The sequence below is a fragment of the Caloenas nicobarica genome, chromosome 13 (assembly GCF_036013445.1).
Source record: "Caloenas nicobarica isolate bCalNic1 chromosome 13, bCalNic1.hap1, whole genome shotgun sequence".
Lineage (NCBI taxonomy): Eukaryota > Metazoa > Chordata > Aves > Columbiformes > Columbidae > Caloenas > Caloenas nicobarica.
The window spans coordinates 4,360,845-4,380,441 of NC_088257.1; the positions used below are offsets into that span (position 1 = coordinate 4,360,845).

At 45.0% G+C, this 19,597-nt stretch overlaps 1 protein-coding gene across 1 annotated transcript; it reads left to right on the forward strand.

The window, feature by feature from the left end:
• Positions 1-5,012: 5,012 nt before the first annotated feature.
• On the forward strand, positions 5,013-15,762 carry LOC135993824 (ovoinhibitor-like). The gene is made up of 16 exons (XM_065643935.1): positions 5,013-5,095; positions 5,883-5,902; positions 6,769-6,905; positions 7,085-7,145; positions 7,644-7,777; positions 8,238-8,295; positions 9,257-9,390; positions 9,820-9,880; positions 10,647-10,783; positions 11,266-11,326; positions 12,481-12,614; positions 12,691-12,751; positions 14,031-14,167; positions 14,537-14,597; positions 14,967-15,082; positions 15,574-15,762. Exons 1-16 carry the CDS (start codon positions 5,041-5,043, stop codon positions 15,617-15,619), a joined length of 1,413 nt encoding a protein of 470 aa, XP_065500007.1. The 5' UTR covers positions 5,013-5,040; the 3' UTR covers positions 15,620-15,762.
• The last annotated feature ends 3,835 nt before the right edge of the window (positions 15,763-19,597 follow it).

The window sequence follows — 19,597 nt, forward strand, 5'->3', positions numbered from 1 at the left end:
GAGACTGGTGGGCTAACAGAAATCTGCTGGCAGTTTGCACGCGCTTCCTGTACTTTCTTGTATAGCAGTTACTTAAAGCAAATAGGGTTTTTATTTGTATAAACATTATTGCAGGACGTTTCCAGAAGAACCTTGGGTGAACACATGCAGTGTTTGAGTCAGTTTTAGCTGTGGCCTGATCTGTAAACACTTTCTGTTGCAGGTAAGGCTAGAGAGACTTTCTTTCAGATTTTGGCAGGATTTTACCTAATACCATTTAATTTCATTCCCACCAAAGACATAGATTTTTTTTTTTTCCTGATTAGGTTATCAAATCCATTTTTACCTACTGCAGTTAATGAGAATTGATTTTTAAATTCTCAAAATGCTTACGCATGCTTCACATTTTATTTCTGCTGATAATAATAAAATCCAATTTTATTATCAGCAGACTCTGATATAAGTAGTTGTTAGTATTTTGTATGCTGATTCTTAACATGAGCAAACACTATTTAGAAATAGATTATTACTGCCTATTTCTATGTGGGAAATCCCCTCACCAAGTACAGTCATGCAGGGTGAAAGTCACCAGTTTGGTCTTGGTTAGGTGTTTTGGGGGATACAAAATGTGTCTGCCTTTGAGCTGTGATGAAACAAGTAAATTCTTGAATGTTATTTATGCAGCCTGAGAATGATGAATATCAGACAGTAAAAATGTTCTCTGATGATGTCTGCTCACTGATTCCAGATAAAATCATGTGCCGGGACATCTACATGATTTCATAAAAGCAGCACACAATTTGTGGCTTAAAATAAATACTTGTAAATGAAAATCAGTGCACTTGAAAGCTATTATGATTTGTAGTGATTTCAAGTATTTAGGTTTTGAAATAATCACCTGTAAAACCTGCATTAAACATGCTTCAAAAGCAATGAACTGATGAAGATGGTGCCCCAGTAGCCTCTTCTGTCAGTGTTTGAGCACCTTCTGAATTTCTCCTGCTGCCAGCAGAAATTATCATCCACAAAAATCACAGCTGGTGATAAAGGATTGTTAATCAGATTCCAAACTTGTCTGCCAAGCAGGCGCAGGACAGTGACCTGCTAAAACCGCCTGTGCTGTCATTAATAACCACACCAGAGGCAGCAATGCTGGCTCCTGCTCTCAGCCACCTGCCCGGTCACTCTTTTCTTGCTTTCAACCCCTTTTTGCAGGTCGCTCCAAGGGCTCGGCGATGACGTCCGTCCTGAGCAGCGTTGTGTGCGGTGGGACTCCACGTGATGCCACCCGTTATTTCTATGAGATTCCTGGGGAGAAGGAGGCCAATGCTCAAGAAGTATTGTGGATTTATTACCCTTTCTTTTATACTGGCTTTTGGTTACCCTTTATGGTGTCCTCTAAAACAGTAATGAGGCCAAAATAACCCTCTACAAACCTGGAAAGGTACCAGCGCTCTGGGGAGTCTTCAGTTTGCTGTAAATTGCCCTTTATTAAGGATGTCTCTTGCTGAGATTCACAGACCCTGTGTGGTTCACAGCAGTTTCTGAGGTTTTGTAGAACTGGCGTTATGAATTGACAGCTTTAGCCTCCAGGCTTCTCAACACGACTGGGCTTTGGGCTAAACTATTCTCTGCAGGGGCCTTGAGTCTCTTGCCTTTTTTTTTTTTTTTTTTTCATAAAAGGTGTCAGATACTCATATAATTCTTCAGGGCATGCAAATGCTGCTCTTGGTGTGTAGTGAGGCCTGTTGACTCCGGCAGATGCCTTAGTAGACCTTGAGCTCACCATAGCATTTCTCAATCCTCTGCTGTCTGTCCTCTTGGACCCTGGTAGCTCTGCCCACCACGTCCCAGGTGCTCTCACACCCCCATGGAGGGAGGGCCCACGGATGGCAGCACAGTGTGCTCTGGCCAGGAGAGCTCTCATGGTCTGCCACAGTAGACCGTGCCCAAAATTCTGCAGGTTAGGGGTGTTTGCTGCTTCAAGAGCTGGATGAGTCATGACACGGAGAGCCTGATGCCATTTGCGCAGTGAAGCCCCTCTGGGTCTGCTGCAGAGCTCTCTTTTCTGGCTCTCCCTACATCCCTTTGCTCAATCCCATCAAGCAACTGCTGTGTATGGTTTCTTGGGGACTTCAGCTCATTTGCCTTGATTATCATAACTTCTGCTCCATGGCCCATCTGCTTTTATCCTGGGGACTGGTGAAGGGGCCTCTCCCTTTCCTCTCTGTAGGGCTTGTCTTTGGCATCTGTTTGCACATCTGTTCTTTCCTATGGGGGCCTCTCTCCTCCAGGGAGCTCTTGTCCAGGCTATTTCCCTGGGACTTCCCTCCTCCAGTTGCTGTAGGAGCCCTCCTGCTGCCCAGCCCTTCCACTTGAACTACAACATAAGAACTTTCAATGCTTTGCCTTGCATGAAGGTATGAGCAACTCCACTCAAATTGTTCACTGGAAATAGTAAGATGTAAATGCAACTACTTGAAAATTACAAATCTGGATGAGAATTCATGATTCACCTTGATGCCGAAGGTCCCAAAAGAAGCAGTTTAGTATTAGGTGTAGTAACAACTGCAAACTTGGATTGTGGATGGGAAGCGCAGACAATTTATGTTTCTGAAAAACAGGTGAATTGGCTTTACTGTCTTCTGGCCTCAAAGGGCTGGCTTCCTTTCTTGGCCCGTGTCAGTGAAGTTGTGCAGAAATGATGACAGATGATTCACAGCTGTGACTGGAAGCAACCTGGGGAGGCAGCAGAAGAACGGAGCAGAACGCCCATGGCCAGGGCTGCTCAGCCAGATGGGCTTTGCAAAGTCCCCCTTTCCTGGCATGTCTGGCGAAGGGAAAATAAACATGTAGATGTCAACACAGCATGACGGTAAGTGGGGGTTACACAAGCACCAGGGTGTAAACACACGGGAACCACCGAAGGTCTCCCTGCCCAGCCTGGGTGGGTTGTGTCGCAGCTTCTGCTCTGATTCTGAAAGGCTCTGTCCTGGTGGACAAACGGCTGGTGGAAAAAGCTTTGCTGGTTCGCTCCCTGCAAAGCAGGCGGCTTGCTTGTAGGGTCGCAGCGTGGATCTTCTTGTGCACAGGGCAGGAGCCCAAAGCTGAGCACTATGTGCCTTGGCTGACGCAGGGGACGACAGACATGCTATAGCTGTGGTGATGTCTTCTAGATCCCAGTTCCTTCTCTAGATCCTTGACAGGTGTTTGCTGTTCTGCCCCTTTAATCTGCTTCCTATTGCGAACTATTCTCTAAATTTAATAACTTAGCTGGAAAGGAAGTGCTGTGATCTTGACAGAACATGCTGAGTCAATCTATTTTAACCGCAGATTTGGTTTGCAAATAGTATCTCCTTTCCGATAAGGTTCAGGTGTCATCTCTGTGGACATTGGCAGGAATTTGCTTGACCATGGCAGCTTTTACAGAGTCCGGCAATTAAGTTGTCAAGATACATTTTTTCCTCTGCCAGGAAGCAGTAATTGATGATAGTCTTGGCTGGAATAAGCTCTGAGAGATGGATATTGTAATCAGGATGAACAGAGGTCCTTGTCATCGAGGCCTGAGTTTGTCCAAAGGTCTGGAGTCCTTGACACTTGGTGGAACTGAGATAAGGGACAGGAGACAAGGCTGAATATCAGGGGGAAGGAACGAAAACAAGATATATGAATAGAGATCTCTCTAATGTCAGTAGAGATTAATGTAGCTGGAAATGGTGGCATTTGGGGAGACTTTGGCTTTGCAGATGTACGCTGCAAACTACTAACATTAGCAGACCTCCTGGATATGAAAGCAAATAGGATTTTCCATTAGGTAATCCCCAAAATTGCATTATTGTGGATTTGCTTTTCAAGTGAGAAAGATGTTGGAGATGTCCTTCTCTTAGAAAATAAAACTAGGATGATTCAACACAAGCTCACTCTGTTTAAATTATGTCATAAATAGATCTGCAAGTAAGGATTTTGATTACCAAGTACAGAATTTGAAAGATTAAAATTTAGTGAGAAACCTGGGAGAATTTAGGACCCTAATTAAGACTGGGAGTGAGACCAATCTCACATTGCCAAAAATGTCCTTGAATAAAGGACAAGAAAGCATTCAGGACCAATCCAAGTTGTTTTACCTTAATAGTGGGCAAACCTTCAGGAAAAATTTGAAGAAAACTAAAGATATAAAGTGTAAAGAGATAACATACGCAGTGAATTCTCAGGAAGGAAACCATGCGTGGGCTAATATCAATCTTTACAAAGCTGGCTGACTTCCTAGATAAAGGAAATAAAGTACATCTAGTCTATGCAAACATCAAAAGCATTTGGCCTGCTGCCCTGTGGGACAGTGTCATTTGGGCTTTGTGAGGTGGGTCAGGAACTGGCCATGGAGGAGGTGGTAGCAGGTGAGTAGAGGGAGTTATCAATGAACAGCCAAAAAGATGGAGTTTTAGGACAAACTTAATATTTTTGCTCCTTGCCGTAGTACAGAAAAAATTGGCACATGGAGCAGACCACCGCTGAGTTCTTCTAAAGCAGGAGAAGAGCAGGATTTCTCCCGCAGAGCGCAGGGTGACCTTCTGGGCTGAAATTGCCTGGGTTCAAACTGGGATGAAATACAGTGGTGGAGCGTACAAAATCATGCTCTGAGGTTAAATAATGAGGGTTTCTGTTATCAACTGGCAGCTCAGTTGAAAACTACGGAGGAGGAGAAGGATCTAATTGCATTTAGGCAGTCGCAGGGGAGATGTGAGCCTGGCATGTGCCGCAGCCACACGGGGGGCAGCCCAGGGCTGGGGCAGGTCCATCCAGGAGCAGAGGGCTCCCCGCTCCCCACCTGCCACGCAAAAGTCCCCTTCTTGGCATCCGTGCCCGTGTCAATCATTAGCTAGAAATACAGAGCTGTGTAAACACGTTTTTGGCTTTGAATGGTGATGACAGACTTGGATCATTACCTAACGAGGTGGGACCACTTGATGCCCTGGTGTGCTATATATTCCTGCTCCTCCCCGCACTCTTCCTCTCCCGCACGGGGAGTTCGCAGGCTGCGCGGCGGCCGTTCCTCTGTCTGCCATGAAGATCACGGGGGTTTTCGTGAAGGCAGCTCTGGCCCTTTGCTGCTGCTTAGGTGAGTGTTTCCTGGGATATTGCGGAGATTGATCTGGCTGTGAATCAGAGCTGAGTTTTCATTTCAGTAAAAGCATTTAGGTCTTGTAACACGGAGGAGGGCCATGTTCCCTGAAGAAATATTCTTCCCGAGATGGTGTAGCAACAAAATTAGGCTTCAAGACTGAGGGTTTAGCAAACCTCATACAGGTGACTGTTTTAATCTTCTTGGTTTCTAGGAGCAAATTGCTGCAAGAGCAGCCCTAGTGCAGGGTGAGAGTTGGCACGTGGAAGTGCTGTCTGTAAAGGCAAAGCAAAACTGTCAGAAATGGCATCTGTATCCACGTAAGCAATATGAATGCAAAATTTAACCTCTAGCATTGCTCTCTAAGTTTACTGTGCTGTTCCCAGTAACTAGGAAGGACGTGTTTGGATGACCAGTGCCAGTGGTCGACAGCCATCTTAAACACGTGTCCAAACTTTTGAAAGTCAAATGCAAATTCTCTTAGAAAAGGTTAAAATCCAAGAGTACCAGATTGAAAGCACCTGTGTCATCCTAGGGATGGATTAAGATATGTGCTCTCCCCTGTTTTATTTCCCCTCAAACGTGCAATGAAACTTTATTTTGTAACTTTTAATACACCTTATGACCATTTACTGTCATAATGTAAAACTCCATATTTTCCTAAACCCTGTAAACTAGTCAACAACAGTAACTAAATTTAACAATTTCATTAAAAGATTTACATATATGATCTCTGCATATCAATAATTTTTTTTTCTTTTCTGTCTCTGTTTTTTTCTTTCAGGTATTGCGTTTGGAATTGAGGTGAGCTACAGATCTATTTACCAGAAATCTGGAACAGAACAGAATAAAGTAGAAACAGTATGTAATTACCTGATGAGCAAGTGGATTAAATGTAATGAAAGCTTGGCTGTTCAAATAATATTTGCCAATGCATTATTGAATGATATTGTGAATTTCATGAGAAAGTAAAAGATGACTCATTTTTAATGATATTTTTAGTTCGTCAAATAAAATGAAGAAAACAAAAAGTAATTATACAATCATATTATATTAAGTCTTAGCCATAATTGACTTGCTCCAAGCCAAAGGCAGTAGGTTACCTCACCATGAGGAATACTATCTTAGGGTGAAATGCTAGAAAGAATCAAAGACACCGATTCTGATATTTTTTTTCCTATGCAGTAAGACCCAAAGAACTGTGTGTTCTTTGCATAGGTTTTTTCTATATCTATATCATACAGAGGAAAACAGCAGGGTCTGTGTGATGGACTTATCTACAGGTTCTTCCCACGCTGTTACGAGGCTCCTGTAGCTCACCAGAGACAGCAGCACAGTTGGAAATGATCCGATGTTGAGCTGAGGGGCTCTGGTGTGCAGCCAGGCTCCCAATTACCAGCTGCATTCATTAGGTACCATCTCCCCCCCTGCAACCCTTCCTCTGTGCCCTGCCTCCCCCAGAACCCAGCAGGAAAGCATAATCAGAAACTTTTGTAGAGAAGATTCGCCCCTGACTGCCTGAGCAGGTTCAAAACAATACCTCTAATTTAACCTCCGATTTACCTCCTGGCAGGAGTGGCAGGCACTGTGGCTGCAGTGGTGGGAGGCTGCATGGGGTTTCTTCCCATGCGGCAGCCAACGTTGGGGCTGATTCTATGCTGCTTTCTCAGGTTGATTGCAGCCAGTATTCCAGTGGCATCGGCAAGGATGGGACGGGCTGGGTAGCTTGCCCAAGGAACCTGGAGCCCATCTGCGGCACCGACGGCACCACATACAGCAACGAGTGTGGGATCTGCCTCTACAACAGGTGAGTGTGGCTGGAAACAGAAGCTGCAGGGCGAGGGACTCGAGGTAAGGGTGGCAGCTCCGTCCCCCGAAGATGGACCGGGCAGAGGAGCACGTGAGTTAGCAGCTGGGTACCGACACCGCCAGCCTCGAGGCGATGCTGCTCTCTGCCACCCCTGATGCGGGCCTGCTTTCTTCTAGGCAACACAGGGCCAGTGTGGAGAAGGCACATGATGGAGAATGCGAGCCGAAAACCACTCCGGTAAGAAGTTGTCTATGAAAGACTTCAGCTGGCTGTGAAAGGGGACATTCCAACCACCACACAACAGGAAAACAGAATGTGCACAGCCCAAAGGGAATTAGAATCTGGCAATAACCAGAGCTGAGAGGGTTTTTATGGGCTGTCTGGTACCATGCCTCTGTGCTTTTCTAATTCAGAATTCTAGCATCTGTGATCAGGAACAAAATGAAAATGTTGTGTTGGCTGAAGGTTGGATCTCACCACCTCAATAGCTCCAACAAGATCTCGTGATGGACCTCCCGAAATCCAAATCACAGTCCTTCTTGCTATGCTGTGTTTTTCAGCAGGAGAGAATTCCCACAGAACTGACTCTGGCTTCCACTTTTGATAGCAGGATTAGTTTGATGCTGGATTTGTCCCCAAAGGTTGAACAAGAGTAATCAGACTTCGCAGGAGCGTTATATCTTTACATCAAAAATGTTGGATTTTTTTCTTCCTCTGTTCCTGCTGTTTTTACAGGTTGATTGCAGTGGGTACCGAAGAACTGTAAAAGATGATCACGTCCTGATAGCATGCCCAAGGATACTGAAACCAGTCTGCGGCTCAGACAGCTTCACTTATGACAATGAATGTGGGATCTGTGCCTATAATGCGTAAGTCCTGTCTTTGGACTTCCAAGTACAGAGCATCCTTCTTGATAATTAGTGGTATATAAGTGTCTCAGAAGCACTTCTGCAAAACACTAGTCTTTGTTAAGGCAGGTATCTCTGTAAGCTCTTTAGAGCTGGCTGCTTATAATTCCTGAGTTTTCTTCCCCATTTTCTGTCTGTGCTCATGAGGGGAATCATAAAACAACCAGAGGACAACCCAGAGCAGAGCCATGAGCTGATCAAAGTGTTACTTGTAACACCTAATTACTCCTAATGCCTAGTTACCATATGATATGGAAATGCTGTTCATTTGCTGCTACCCTCTGTGGGGTGCGTTCAGACAAGTCAAGCAGTTGTAGTGTCCCACGAGAAGGGTGGCATCTTGGTTTCTTGGCCCAGTTCCTGGAGTGTAATCGGGAAAGTCATTCTCAAGGCTTCTAACCAAAGCATCTCTTTCTTTCAGAGAACATCACGCCAACATCAGCAAAATATATGATGGAGAATGCAAGCAGACTACCATTGTAAGTGGAATAGAAGTGATAAGTTGATCCCTTAGGGCTGTTAATAGACAAAATACTGAGAACCACACAGATCTTCTTAGGAAACTACAAGAGGACCATATGACAAGGCTTAGGAGGGTCCTAGTCCATGCTATGCCTTTCCGCACAGTGAGGGTGGATTTTGCCTCTTCTCTGCTCCAAAGAGAAGGTCCCCCCATGCATACCACACCAACAAAGGAGAAAGGAGATGGCTGTGAAATGAGAGGCTGCAGTGAGCCAGTGCTGCAGAATTCACTTCCCTACATACGAAGCTGGCTTTTGTGCCCAGGCCCAAGATTTTGTTTGCCAACATGCTGTGCAGGTTGGCAGTTTTCTTTCTGGAGATCGCAAGTGTTTCCACCCTTTGCAACAGGGATTCAAAGCTCCCGTGCTGGTTGCTTTCACATAGTGAGAGCACTAAGCATATGTATTTTTAGAATATAGTTTGTTGTATATATTTTATGGGGCCAACAGTTTGGTGCCTCAGGAAGAGAAGCTGCTATATTTCATCACCAAAAAACTGGGGTGTAGAAAGTGCATTCTTCAACTGATAGATGACCATTTTTTTCCCCTCTATCCTTTCAAAACCTCTGCTTAACTACAGGGAATCTGAAGTAATAAGTAGTCACAGAGCTGGAGCAGTGGGGAGAAAACCAACACAAACCAAAACAGTATTAGTCATATTTCCAGCTGGTGAAAAATGTTTCCTGCTAAATTCAAGACTGTTTTTTTGATGGTAGTTTTGTTTTTTTTTTTTTGACTCCTAGAGAACTAGGATAATATTCAGAAAGCTCATTTCTGATTGAAGTTTTAGCTTCAGTAGATCAGGGCTTTGTCCTGTTGCAGAAACAATGTCGGCTGGGACACAGAATGAAAATATTTTGCATCAACTTTTCTCACATAGTAAGGGATCTGCCAGAGCTAATTCTTCTTATTTTGACAGCCTGACTGCAGTAAGTACCCAAAAGCTGTTAAAGATGGCAAAGTATTAGTATCCTGTCCGAGGATCCTGAGTCCAGTTTGCGGCACAGATGGCGTTACGTATGATAACGAATGTGGGATCTGTGCCCACAATGGGTAAGTGCGATACATACGGGACTCCTTAGTAGCCAGCAATGCTTTGCCATCCTGAGAAACATCCTTATACATCTCTGCTTATGCCTGTTTCTTCAAATCTCTTAAAAACTGGATTGGTTTTGGATTTACCTTGAGTTTCCTTCTGATAGTCTTTGTGCTCATGAGGGGAAATCTTTTAGAGTCAGATGGCAGCTCTTTGGCTTAGTCTGTGGGCAGGGCAGTGACTGAGCAGAGGAATGAATAGTTCAGAATATTGCTTTAAATTGCATGTTATGAGAAGATGTGATAAGCTAGTTAATGAGTAAAGTAATGTAGCTATTCTGATATACCCTTACAGAGTCTGAAGCAGTGCTTTCCTTCACTTTGCACGTGACTGAGACCAAGAGATTAAGCATTTAGTTCCTCAACTTTATTGTTTCCCTCTTCCAGAGAACACGGGACACATGTTAGCAAAAAGCATAATGGAAAATGCAGACAGGAGACTTCTGAGGTAAGTTTTCAATATCAGGCATATTTCTCCTCCTAGCTGTATCAACTGGAAGGTTCCCCGAGGCTACATCTACTCAAAGTGAGCTGACCTGAAGCCTGGCTTTCTCCACATGTCTATTAAGTCCTGTCAGCCCCTTGTGTTGAGGATACCTACAAAACCCTCCTGTCCTCCTTGCCTGCACAGCCCTGGCAGATGGGTTGCATGGGAGTTAAGCACAGAGTTTACATTACAAATTCATACCTACACCAACCTTTAGAGTCATGGTATGGCCTGGTGTATGGAACACACCTGAAGTTTTGACCTGAGTGTATCACCCAAGAAGTCTTAGAGCTGGTGTCTAGGACACGCCAACATATAAGTGTGAAAATCGGTCAGTTTGGGCTCATGTCGTCTTTTGAGGATGCTCTTCAAAAGCATTGTCAGCAAAGTCCAAATTCCTTTGCTATTTTAGGGGTTTGTTTATATCTACATGGCAGAATGAAAAGAAGACTGAGCTTTTCTCTTTTTTGCTTTTCTGGCCTATCTTGCATTTGGGATTGACCGAGCTGCTTGCCCTAGTGATTTGCCATCTCTGCAGTGCTGTGCAGTTCCCTCTGTGCATGAGAGGATTCGTGCAGAACTGACTCAGCCTGGATTTGAGAGAACTGAAACATAGCACTGGTGTTGTCTCAGCATCCTAGCATAAAAGACACGGCAGGAGGTTATGTCGGGGGTTTTTCTTGGAGAACAAGGACTTCCCCAGGCTTGACACTCCTGCTTTTTGTAGATTGATTGCAGTCAATATCCATCAAGAATTTTTAAGGATGGTAAAGCCCATGTACGCTGTCCAAGGATCCTGCTCCCAGTCTGTGGCACAGATGGGTTTACTTATGACAATGAATGTGGGATCTGCGCCCATAACGTGTAAGTACTGTACAGGGGACTCTCTTTTGGAATGACTAGCCATAGTTTAGTGCTCCAGGTGGCTTTTTTTTTTTTATACCAACATGTCTATATGTCTCTGTTTCTCTTTCAACATCCTGAAGCTCTTGTCACCTTGATTTTTTTTTTTTTTTTAATTTTTTTTTTTCCCCTGGTGCTCTGTTTGTGCTCCCTGGGGGAGCTGTGGGAGAGCCAGCTCTGGATCTGAGCACACTGTGGGGGCTGTGGTATTCGGATAGGGTTGAGAGTGGATGGGGCTGCTGCAGAGCACAAGTGAGGAGACCTGATAGGTGTGTTGCTGCTTAGGATTATGCTTGCTAATGACCGGGAGAAGCTGGTCCATTAGACAATCAGTTACCTCCTTTATCATACGTATTGAGTATGAATTTGGTTTGCTTTCTGCGGCACCTGGGTGTCACAGGGCTTAGCCAGTGAGCACACTAACACCAACGTCTCCGTTTCAGAGAACATGGGACTCACATTAAGAAAAGCCATGAGGGAAGATGCAAGGATGAAAGCAGCCCTGTAAGTGGACTAGCTGTAAAATAAGCACCAGCTCCTACTTTCTCTCCAGCCTCCAGGAGGAGCCTGGCCGGCCTCAGGGCACCAGCCGTGCTCCCGGTACATGGAGGGGGGTGATTCTGATTCACGGAGTTCATGCTGGTGCTGTTGTTCTCTAGCTGCTCACAGCAGTTGCTGCCAATGTGCTGTACAGGAGGGCAAAAGAGAACAGGAACAGGCCAGGACTTCAGGCACAAAATGTCCCAGTACTGCAGATCTCTGAACAGAAATCATCAGAGGCACCCCAAGAACGCTGCAGCCCATTTTAGCACAGTAGGAGAGCAAGACAGAAAGCTGCGTTAGATGTCCATGTATTCATCCACTGGATAGGCAGGTTAAAAAAATCGTCGTGCTCTGGTCAGCCAGGAAAAATCTGGTCCCAGATATGCATACAGAAATAGCTTTATTATCCTGCGCAGTAACAGTATGTGCTGATAATATCTCAAGGCATTTATTCTGCTTATGCAGAGCAGCTCTCAAGCACCGAAAATAACTTCATGCATCCTGAGGGACTGCAATGTATTTTCTATAGTAAAGTCATGCTGTTAAAATGCTGTCTTTGCTTTAATTTGCTCTCATGGGAAATATGGGTAATAAGAGACACTGCATTGGGGAAACTGCAAAATGACAGTGAAGTGTCAGTGATGCTTAGCTAGTGTAGACTGACTTCCAATAGATGTTTGTCTATTTATCCTTAAATATTTAAACTGCTAGATTTTATATATCGTAAATGTTTTGCAACAGGAGCTGGTGAAAAAGTTTTGAAAAAGCTGAAACAAAATCCTAGATTTAGTTAACTATGTCAAACTGGGCTTGCTGTCAAACACTTTAAATCACATTCCTCTGGGTTAAATGCTTCTTTTAAAACTTGCATACATACTAGTCTAGGAAAATAATCTCTTTGGTCAGCTGTTCCTTTCTTCCCTCTGTTAGCAGACAATACCAAACGCAACCATAATTATCTAACTCATTTCTAATGGAAGAATAAGCTTTAAAAAACTCTGATTTTCCTATGGCAGAAACCTTTAGAGTCTGGAGGATCAGAGTGGGCAGACTGCAGATGAAGCGCTCGTCCATCTCCCAGCAGCCGACCCACCACTGTTATTTTCTCTCCCCAGGTTGACTGTACCACATACCTGAGCAACACCAAGACCGGCGAAGCCATCGCAGCCTGTCCCTTCATCCTGCATGAGATCTGTGGGACAGACGGTGTCACCTACAGCAATGACTGTGTACTGTGTGCCCATAACATGTAAGCCCTGGAGGTCACCCCTGAGAGTTCAACAGAGTTACTTGACAAGCATTTTAAACCCTGCTTTCTCTTCCAGTGAATTTGGAACCAGTGTTGCCAAGAAGCATGATGGAAGATGCATAGATGAAGCTCCCCAAGTAAGTGAAAAAACCGAACGAAAAATAAGAGCTTAAGCTGGTGCCGATGGCACAACTTGAAAAAGTGCTGGTTGGTTTTGTTGGTGTAGCCTCTCCTGGGGGTCATGGCTCATGTTGTCCTTTCTTCTGGGGGTGAATATCACCCTCCTGGCAGCAGGATCATTGTGCAGTTCCTCCATGCAGTCAGGAAAAGAAAGAGGAGAGGACAGGTGAGGAATGAGCTATGAGACAGGTAGCATAAATGATTTAAGGCTTTACAGGAAGAAATCCCTTTCCCACAGCAGTCTATCGTAGCTGCTGCAGGAGGTTAGCAGTCTGTTCTGGCAACATGGGAGTGGGATGCAGAGGACCCAGGGTATCTGGTGCTTTCTGGATGCTTGTGTTTTACAAAAGGGTGTTCTGCAAAGATTAGGAACCTGCCTGTGATTTGAATGCTCATACCTAACGCACTAGGAGATTCAAACCCCTCTCTGTGTGGTTGTATTTTTTTTTTGTAAATGCAATGTAACCTAACGTATACCAACAATGAATCTTGTAAAAGACCAGATTAGCTGTATTTGTCCAGCTCTAAACAATTTACACCCACTGAGGAATAGAAGAACAAAGCCATCTCATTACCTTGTGTTTGAAAGAGTCAACATCCCAAGTCAGATATTTCATTTCTATACAAACAAACTATGAAATGTCATTCCTTTGTTTCCTGAGTATGCTTTGTGCTCAGACCGGGTGAGATACATAAATCAGGGAGGAAGAGCTCACACTGGAGAAACTGGGAGTGCTAAAACACAAGGCCAGTTCTTCAACCAGTGTAAATCAGCTTCAACTGCTGTCAGTCCTGCTGGCAGATTTCAACACTCAGAGCTGACCCATTGCAACAAGACCTGTCAGCACGTCTCCCCACCATTCTTGTAGGCTGTGAAAAATTCCTTTGTCCCAGTCAGCTCTCTCACAGGAAGTGCATAAATCATGCCACTTCAGTTTGCACATTATTTTTGAGCTGCATTTTTAATATCCTGGTAAGTTCAGCAAGGTATGGAGGCATCATGATAAATACAAAGCTGAATGAGTAGTGTCTGCCTTCACGCCTTGATGCAATCTTCTCCAGCATAAGGCCAAGAAAGGAAATTGCTAGTTTTCCATGAAGAATGAGTTAATATATAACCATAATTCGTCCTATGGCAGACCCTAAAAGGCAGAGGCATAAGCAGGGGGGTTGTGTCCGGGTGCCTTTGCACAGAGCAGAGCCTGTGCTGCAGCTTTTGCTGTCTCTGTTCCCCAGCTCGACTGCAGCCAGTACCAAAGCTCCATGCTGAAGGACGGCAGACAGCTGATGGCCTGCACGATGATCTACAACCCCGTCTGTGGTACTGACGGTGTCACTTATGCCAGCGAGTGCACACTGTGTGCCCACAACCTGTAAGTACTCGTCCTTCTCCCTGGGGGATTCTTGGTGGTGGTGGCTGGATCTGTCTTTAAGTGCCAACTCACGTGCAAGGGCTCTCTCCGAAACCCTGTGCTGGCTGGGTTCTGTCTGACTACCCCCTTTTTAATGCTTGGTGTTTGCCATTGACCCCAGAGCCCTATAAAGGGGATGCATCAACTGGGGAGAGTGTTGTTCTGAAAGACAGGTGCCTGGTTTATAAGGGCATGTTCTTGCTAGTGCTGCGCAGATGATGCTGAGCTGATTCATCTGAAAATGCCTGTGCACTACATGAGATTGAGGTTATGTTCTTGCACTGTGGTTGTAATGGGGAGGGTAGTGGCTAACAAGTGTTGTTCTTCCAGGGAGCATCAGACCAATCTTGGCAAAAGAAAGAATGGACGCTGTGAAGAGGACATCACAAAAGTGAGTGGGAAAGGATGGGAGCAAAGAGAGAGGTCCAGTGTCTGTTACAGTCATGGGGGACCATCCTCTGCTCTGGGCTACAAACTGGGAGAGCGGTGGTACGCAAACCCGAGGAGATCCTCTGGGAATTTCACATGAGTCATAAACCAGCCAACATCCATCCCATTGCTCTGTAACTGTACAGGAAAAGATGTGGCAGTGAGCAGAAATTGTATGAGACCACATCTGCCGCTAGGAGGAAACTTTGAGTTGGTCGGGTTATTACGGTGCTACAGAGAGGTTCATTTCTCAGTGGGGTGTCATTCCTTATGCTGGGGGGACAACAGTTGCTCTCAGGCAGAGAGACTCATGTCTATCTTCCATTTGCAGGAGCATTGCAAAGGCATCGAAACAGTCTCTCTTATCTGCACCATGGAATATTTTCCCCACTGCGGCTCTGATGGCAGAACATACAGCAACAGATGTGCTTTCTGCAATGCCTACCTGTATGTACAAGAGCAAAATTCTTCCTTTCATTATTAATTCCTGTACCTACTACAAATGCAGGGCTCTTTGCATAATGCATTTTTTACTAACTGCTTAAGGGCATATACTGGACACTTCTATCCTTGCACAAGTCATGGTACACCAGGGGTTTTTTTGCATTTTAAGGGAAAAGGCAAGGGGCCCATTTCTGTGATGTGTGCATGGCCTCCTTTTTTGTTAACTTAAACACATTTTACTCATTTTGACCAGCACATAATCTGTCCCGCAAGCTGACCAGGCCATGTGGAAAGTACTTCACTAAACTAGTTGGATTGTATCAAATGTGTGGAATCTTTCATTTTTCCTTTAATGATAATAACGAAAGGGAGTGTTTGGGCTTTTGAGACTGTTCTTTATCTCCAGTCAACACGAAGCCAACACTTGGGCCAGTGAAGTGAGGAACTTCAGCACCGAATATGCTCTGTGCCTAATTATTCTCTTTTCTCACCAGGGAAAGCAATAGGACTCTCAACCTCATGAGTATGACCGAATGCTAAGTCTGCGCTGGAGTCCAGCCCAGGAAGACAAGCTCCCTTGCACATGACTTCCCATGGGCTGATCTTCCCCAGCAACTGTCCTTCGATTCGTCTCATTTCCTTAGATCCTTGAAACACTTGTTCAATAAACTTACATGGCAACATTTCTGCCTTGGTGACACGTTTCATCCCTTTCTCCCCTTCTCCTCCCTGATATGGTACCTCTAGTGGTGCATATGTATTCTTATATTGAGGTCCTGTTCCACCAAACAATGTGGGTAAAATTTTGCTGCTTCGTGTCAGTGCCATCCCTGCTCTCATGAAGGTCTGGCCTCCCCTTGGAGTTCCCAGACACTTACTTGCTCCTCAGAGTCTCTTTGTCGGGATTAATCTCATCTAACCATTAATATCTCTGTATGACCTGATCACAGACTCCATCTTTATAGTCAGCACAAGGAGGTATTCACACCAAGGGCATGGTCCACCTCCTCCATAGGGCAATGTCTAGGATGTGGGCGGTTTTCTCCCAAGAAAAGGACTTTCTTGCTGTGGGCTAGAAAAGGAAACTTGCCGCCTAACCGAGGGGTGTCCCTGTCCTGATTCCCGTGGAAGAGGCAGCAGCTGCTGCCAAGCAAGGTGATCCCAGCCCATCTGCACTGAATTGACCTTGAGGCTGTGTACTGTTACAGGATGTAACCTATGGGGGTATATGTTGAGCACCCTTCAGCAGAAGCATCCACTCATGAAATATCTCTATTTATTAATGCAACAGAATAACTCCAAGTCTGGTGGGCAGAAATCACCCGTGGGGTGGGGGACAGCCATGGCACATCACTGCAGCTGCCTGCCTTCTAAAGCCCCCCAGGATAGGATGCACAAGTTCACTCGTGACTGGTATTAACTGAATTTACAGCAAGTCATAGGAAAGTGGTTCTGCCTGTGGCAGTTGCACAACCCCCCCCACTCCCCCATGAGATCCGGAGCTTTCAATAGGGCAGCTGATGGCTCTTTAGCACTTTTTGTGCCCCACTGTGCCCGTCCTCACATATGCACCTTGGTCCGTGCCTCCTCACGTTCACGTCCTCTGGCTGGAGGGACAGGAGGGACCCTCGGTCAATACACAGGGTCCTCAGCTGGGGAGGTGCCAGTGAAGCTGAGAAGCTTCTGGACCCTGCTCGCAAAGAGCGCGGCCAGATCCCACCGGGCTGTAACACGGGCCCCTGCTGAAGCCCCTTGGGGTGGTTCTGAGAGCAGCGGGGCTGTGACCAGAGCCCTCCCCTGAGACCAGGGACGCCATCTAAGGAAAATTCCCCATTGAGTGTCCTCACCTTCTCCTTGGTGAGTGATTTTCTTCTGGATATATCCTTGAGTTGAGTCCAAGCACACCCCGGGTAAGTGATAATTTCTGCTTGAGTGAAAGAGGACTCTGCTTTTTGTGAGTGTATGCACGCTGGGGATCCTCATTATTCATACATGGCTGTATGGTAATAATATCCTCAACTGGTATTTGAACCTGTGTTTTGTAATGTTGTTGGAGCGCTGAATAATTTTGGATAAACCCAGTTGCTAGTTGTTTTTCTTTGCTGAACAGATTTGGCTAGAATAAAGTCTGTTTGAGAGTTTGTTGCCTGCCTAAATTTTGGGGTGCCTCCATGACACTGCCTGATAGTTGTGTTTTGCCTGCTTTTTTTGAGGCCAAAGAGCCAAGGACCTGGTGATAGTATTGCTGTCATTTGGTGTCCGTATGGATGGCAGGGGAGGTAGGGGGACCTGGGGACTGCCCTACCTCTGTTGGCCACATCTGTTGGCCACTGCCACTAGCTCCACCCCAGGTCACCAAGGCTATTGCAAGTCAAATATTTCAGGGTTAAAGGATTTCTTCTGGACTACAGCTAGCTCCTCTCTGATTCAACGTCCCATTGTAGTTTATGAGAGAATAACACAATTATTTGGATCAGTTTGGAAAGTCATTCTTTGAATTGCCGGGCTAGATGAATAGGCTGAAGGCAAATGTTCCTGATTTGGAGATACCCTGGGTACTGTACCAGGGAAGGAGGCCATAATACCTCTATGCTATTAAAGTCTGTGGTGGCATGTACTTTTCAAGACGATTTGTAACTAACAATGGCTTATTGTACTTTTCTTGGGTCTGTGTCCTAATGTAAACATTCTTTCAGTTTATATAACCTTCTTGCCATTTTCTGTTAAGGTGTTTTTGCAGAACACGCTGCTTTAATCTAGTTTAAGTGTTATTTGGTTATCCTCAAAGATAAGACCTGAATAATTTTTTTTTGTGGACTTTGGCAGACTTCCACTTAGCTCTGACCGCTGTCTTCTGCAAGCCTTTCCAGTAAAATTGTCAAGATCCAACTGAATGACATTAGCTGGGCACAGCTGTGCCAAAGCCTCCTCTGCGGAGCTCATTGATGACACCAACGGCAAACATGAACTCAAGGAGGCACAAAGTTGAGATTAAGTCATAGCAATCCAGGGAAGTAGCCAAAGTGGTCGTTAGACAGAGGTTTCCATGCAGTATTCGCCAGAACGTTTTATGTAAAAGCACATAATGGAATAAATCACTAAAACTGGGCCAGAAAATGGGAGAAGCCTGACATTGGAGTATAAATATCCCCCAGGCTCAGGGGGTGTTTTATGAAGCAATATAAGTATATAAAAGTAGGGCAGCCTTCTTCTCAGGGACAGAGCTGTTTTCCATGCCTCAAATTGGTTTTTCAGCTGTTCCAGGGTTATTTACTGAGCATGTGTTAATTAGACCATTTCTTTGTGCTTCTTGTTGATGAGGAAGCGAGGGTCAAAGACGAGTACATTCAAGAGGAAGCATTGAACTCTTGTGGCTTAGGAGAGAGGTAGAACAATACTAGGTGTAAAGTGTCACTAAGAGACTTGAAAGGTGCTTTTAAGGTACGGTTGACAGAGCTGGGTGCCTGCCTGGCCACAGATAAAGGCTGGCTAGATAGAGGTGACATGCTGGGGAGCACCAAAAGATAATCTCATGAGCTCTGTGCTTGTCAGACTGCCAATATATTCAGTAACTGTCTCCAGTGTAAGGGTGACAAATACTTTGGTGCTGCTCAGCCTACTGCTCCATTGCTTCTCAGGTGCATAATGCTGCAGAGCCCCAGGGCTGGCTTTCTCACCTTGAGCAAAGCCTGAGCAGCTTCAAAGTGGTTAGGTTATTCTCAAAAACCACTCAACTGTCATGCTAGCAATGCCTGCTTTTTAACTTGGAAAGAGGCACTAAAGGAATGAGATGCAAATATGGATTTTGTCCTGCTTCAGCAAATTCACTTTTTTGCACTCTTGCCATGGACAAAAATAGTTGCAGGTGCAGCCTTATACCCTCAGTCAAGGATGCAGTGAAGGAAAAACTGGCTTACCAGTGCCTGCTCTGACTGTAGCATCAGGCATCTAAAATGTGTTGCTGAAGCGCAGCTGGTCCAGCTCCACACGCTGCCTTGCAGCCACTACTGCAGCCTCTGGCTCCGGAGAGCTGGGTCTGAGCTCCTGAGCCATGCCAAGGGCTGACGAACTTCTACGTATTTCACACTCATAACAGTCCAGCCTCAGGATTCATTACTTGTAAATGCACTGGTACATATTGCAGAGGCAATATTTTAAAAATATAAATGTTCTCTCTCGTTCCTTGTTTGTCTAACTTATTTTAATAGCCTAATCAATGTTTTCTGAGTCTACAGTCATTTTTCTTGCAACACAAAGAGAAGGAAGAATGAGGTGAATCATTTAATTCTTGATTGATATATGTGATTTAGAAAACAATACTTAGTCTTTTAATATTGAGCTGAAATATTTTTTTCGCTGTTTATCAGCACTCACTCATGTGTGACTTGAAAATACCTCACAACTTTTCCTTGGTAGTGTCTGTACCTAAACTTCACTAAGACGCTTTACAAAAAACTCTATACCTTTCAAAATTGTGTTTGCTTATAATTTGCCTTGTTTTAGCTTCTTTCATATGTT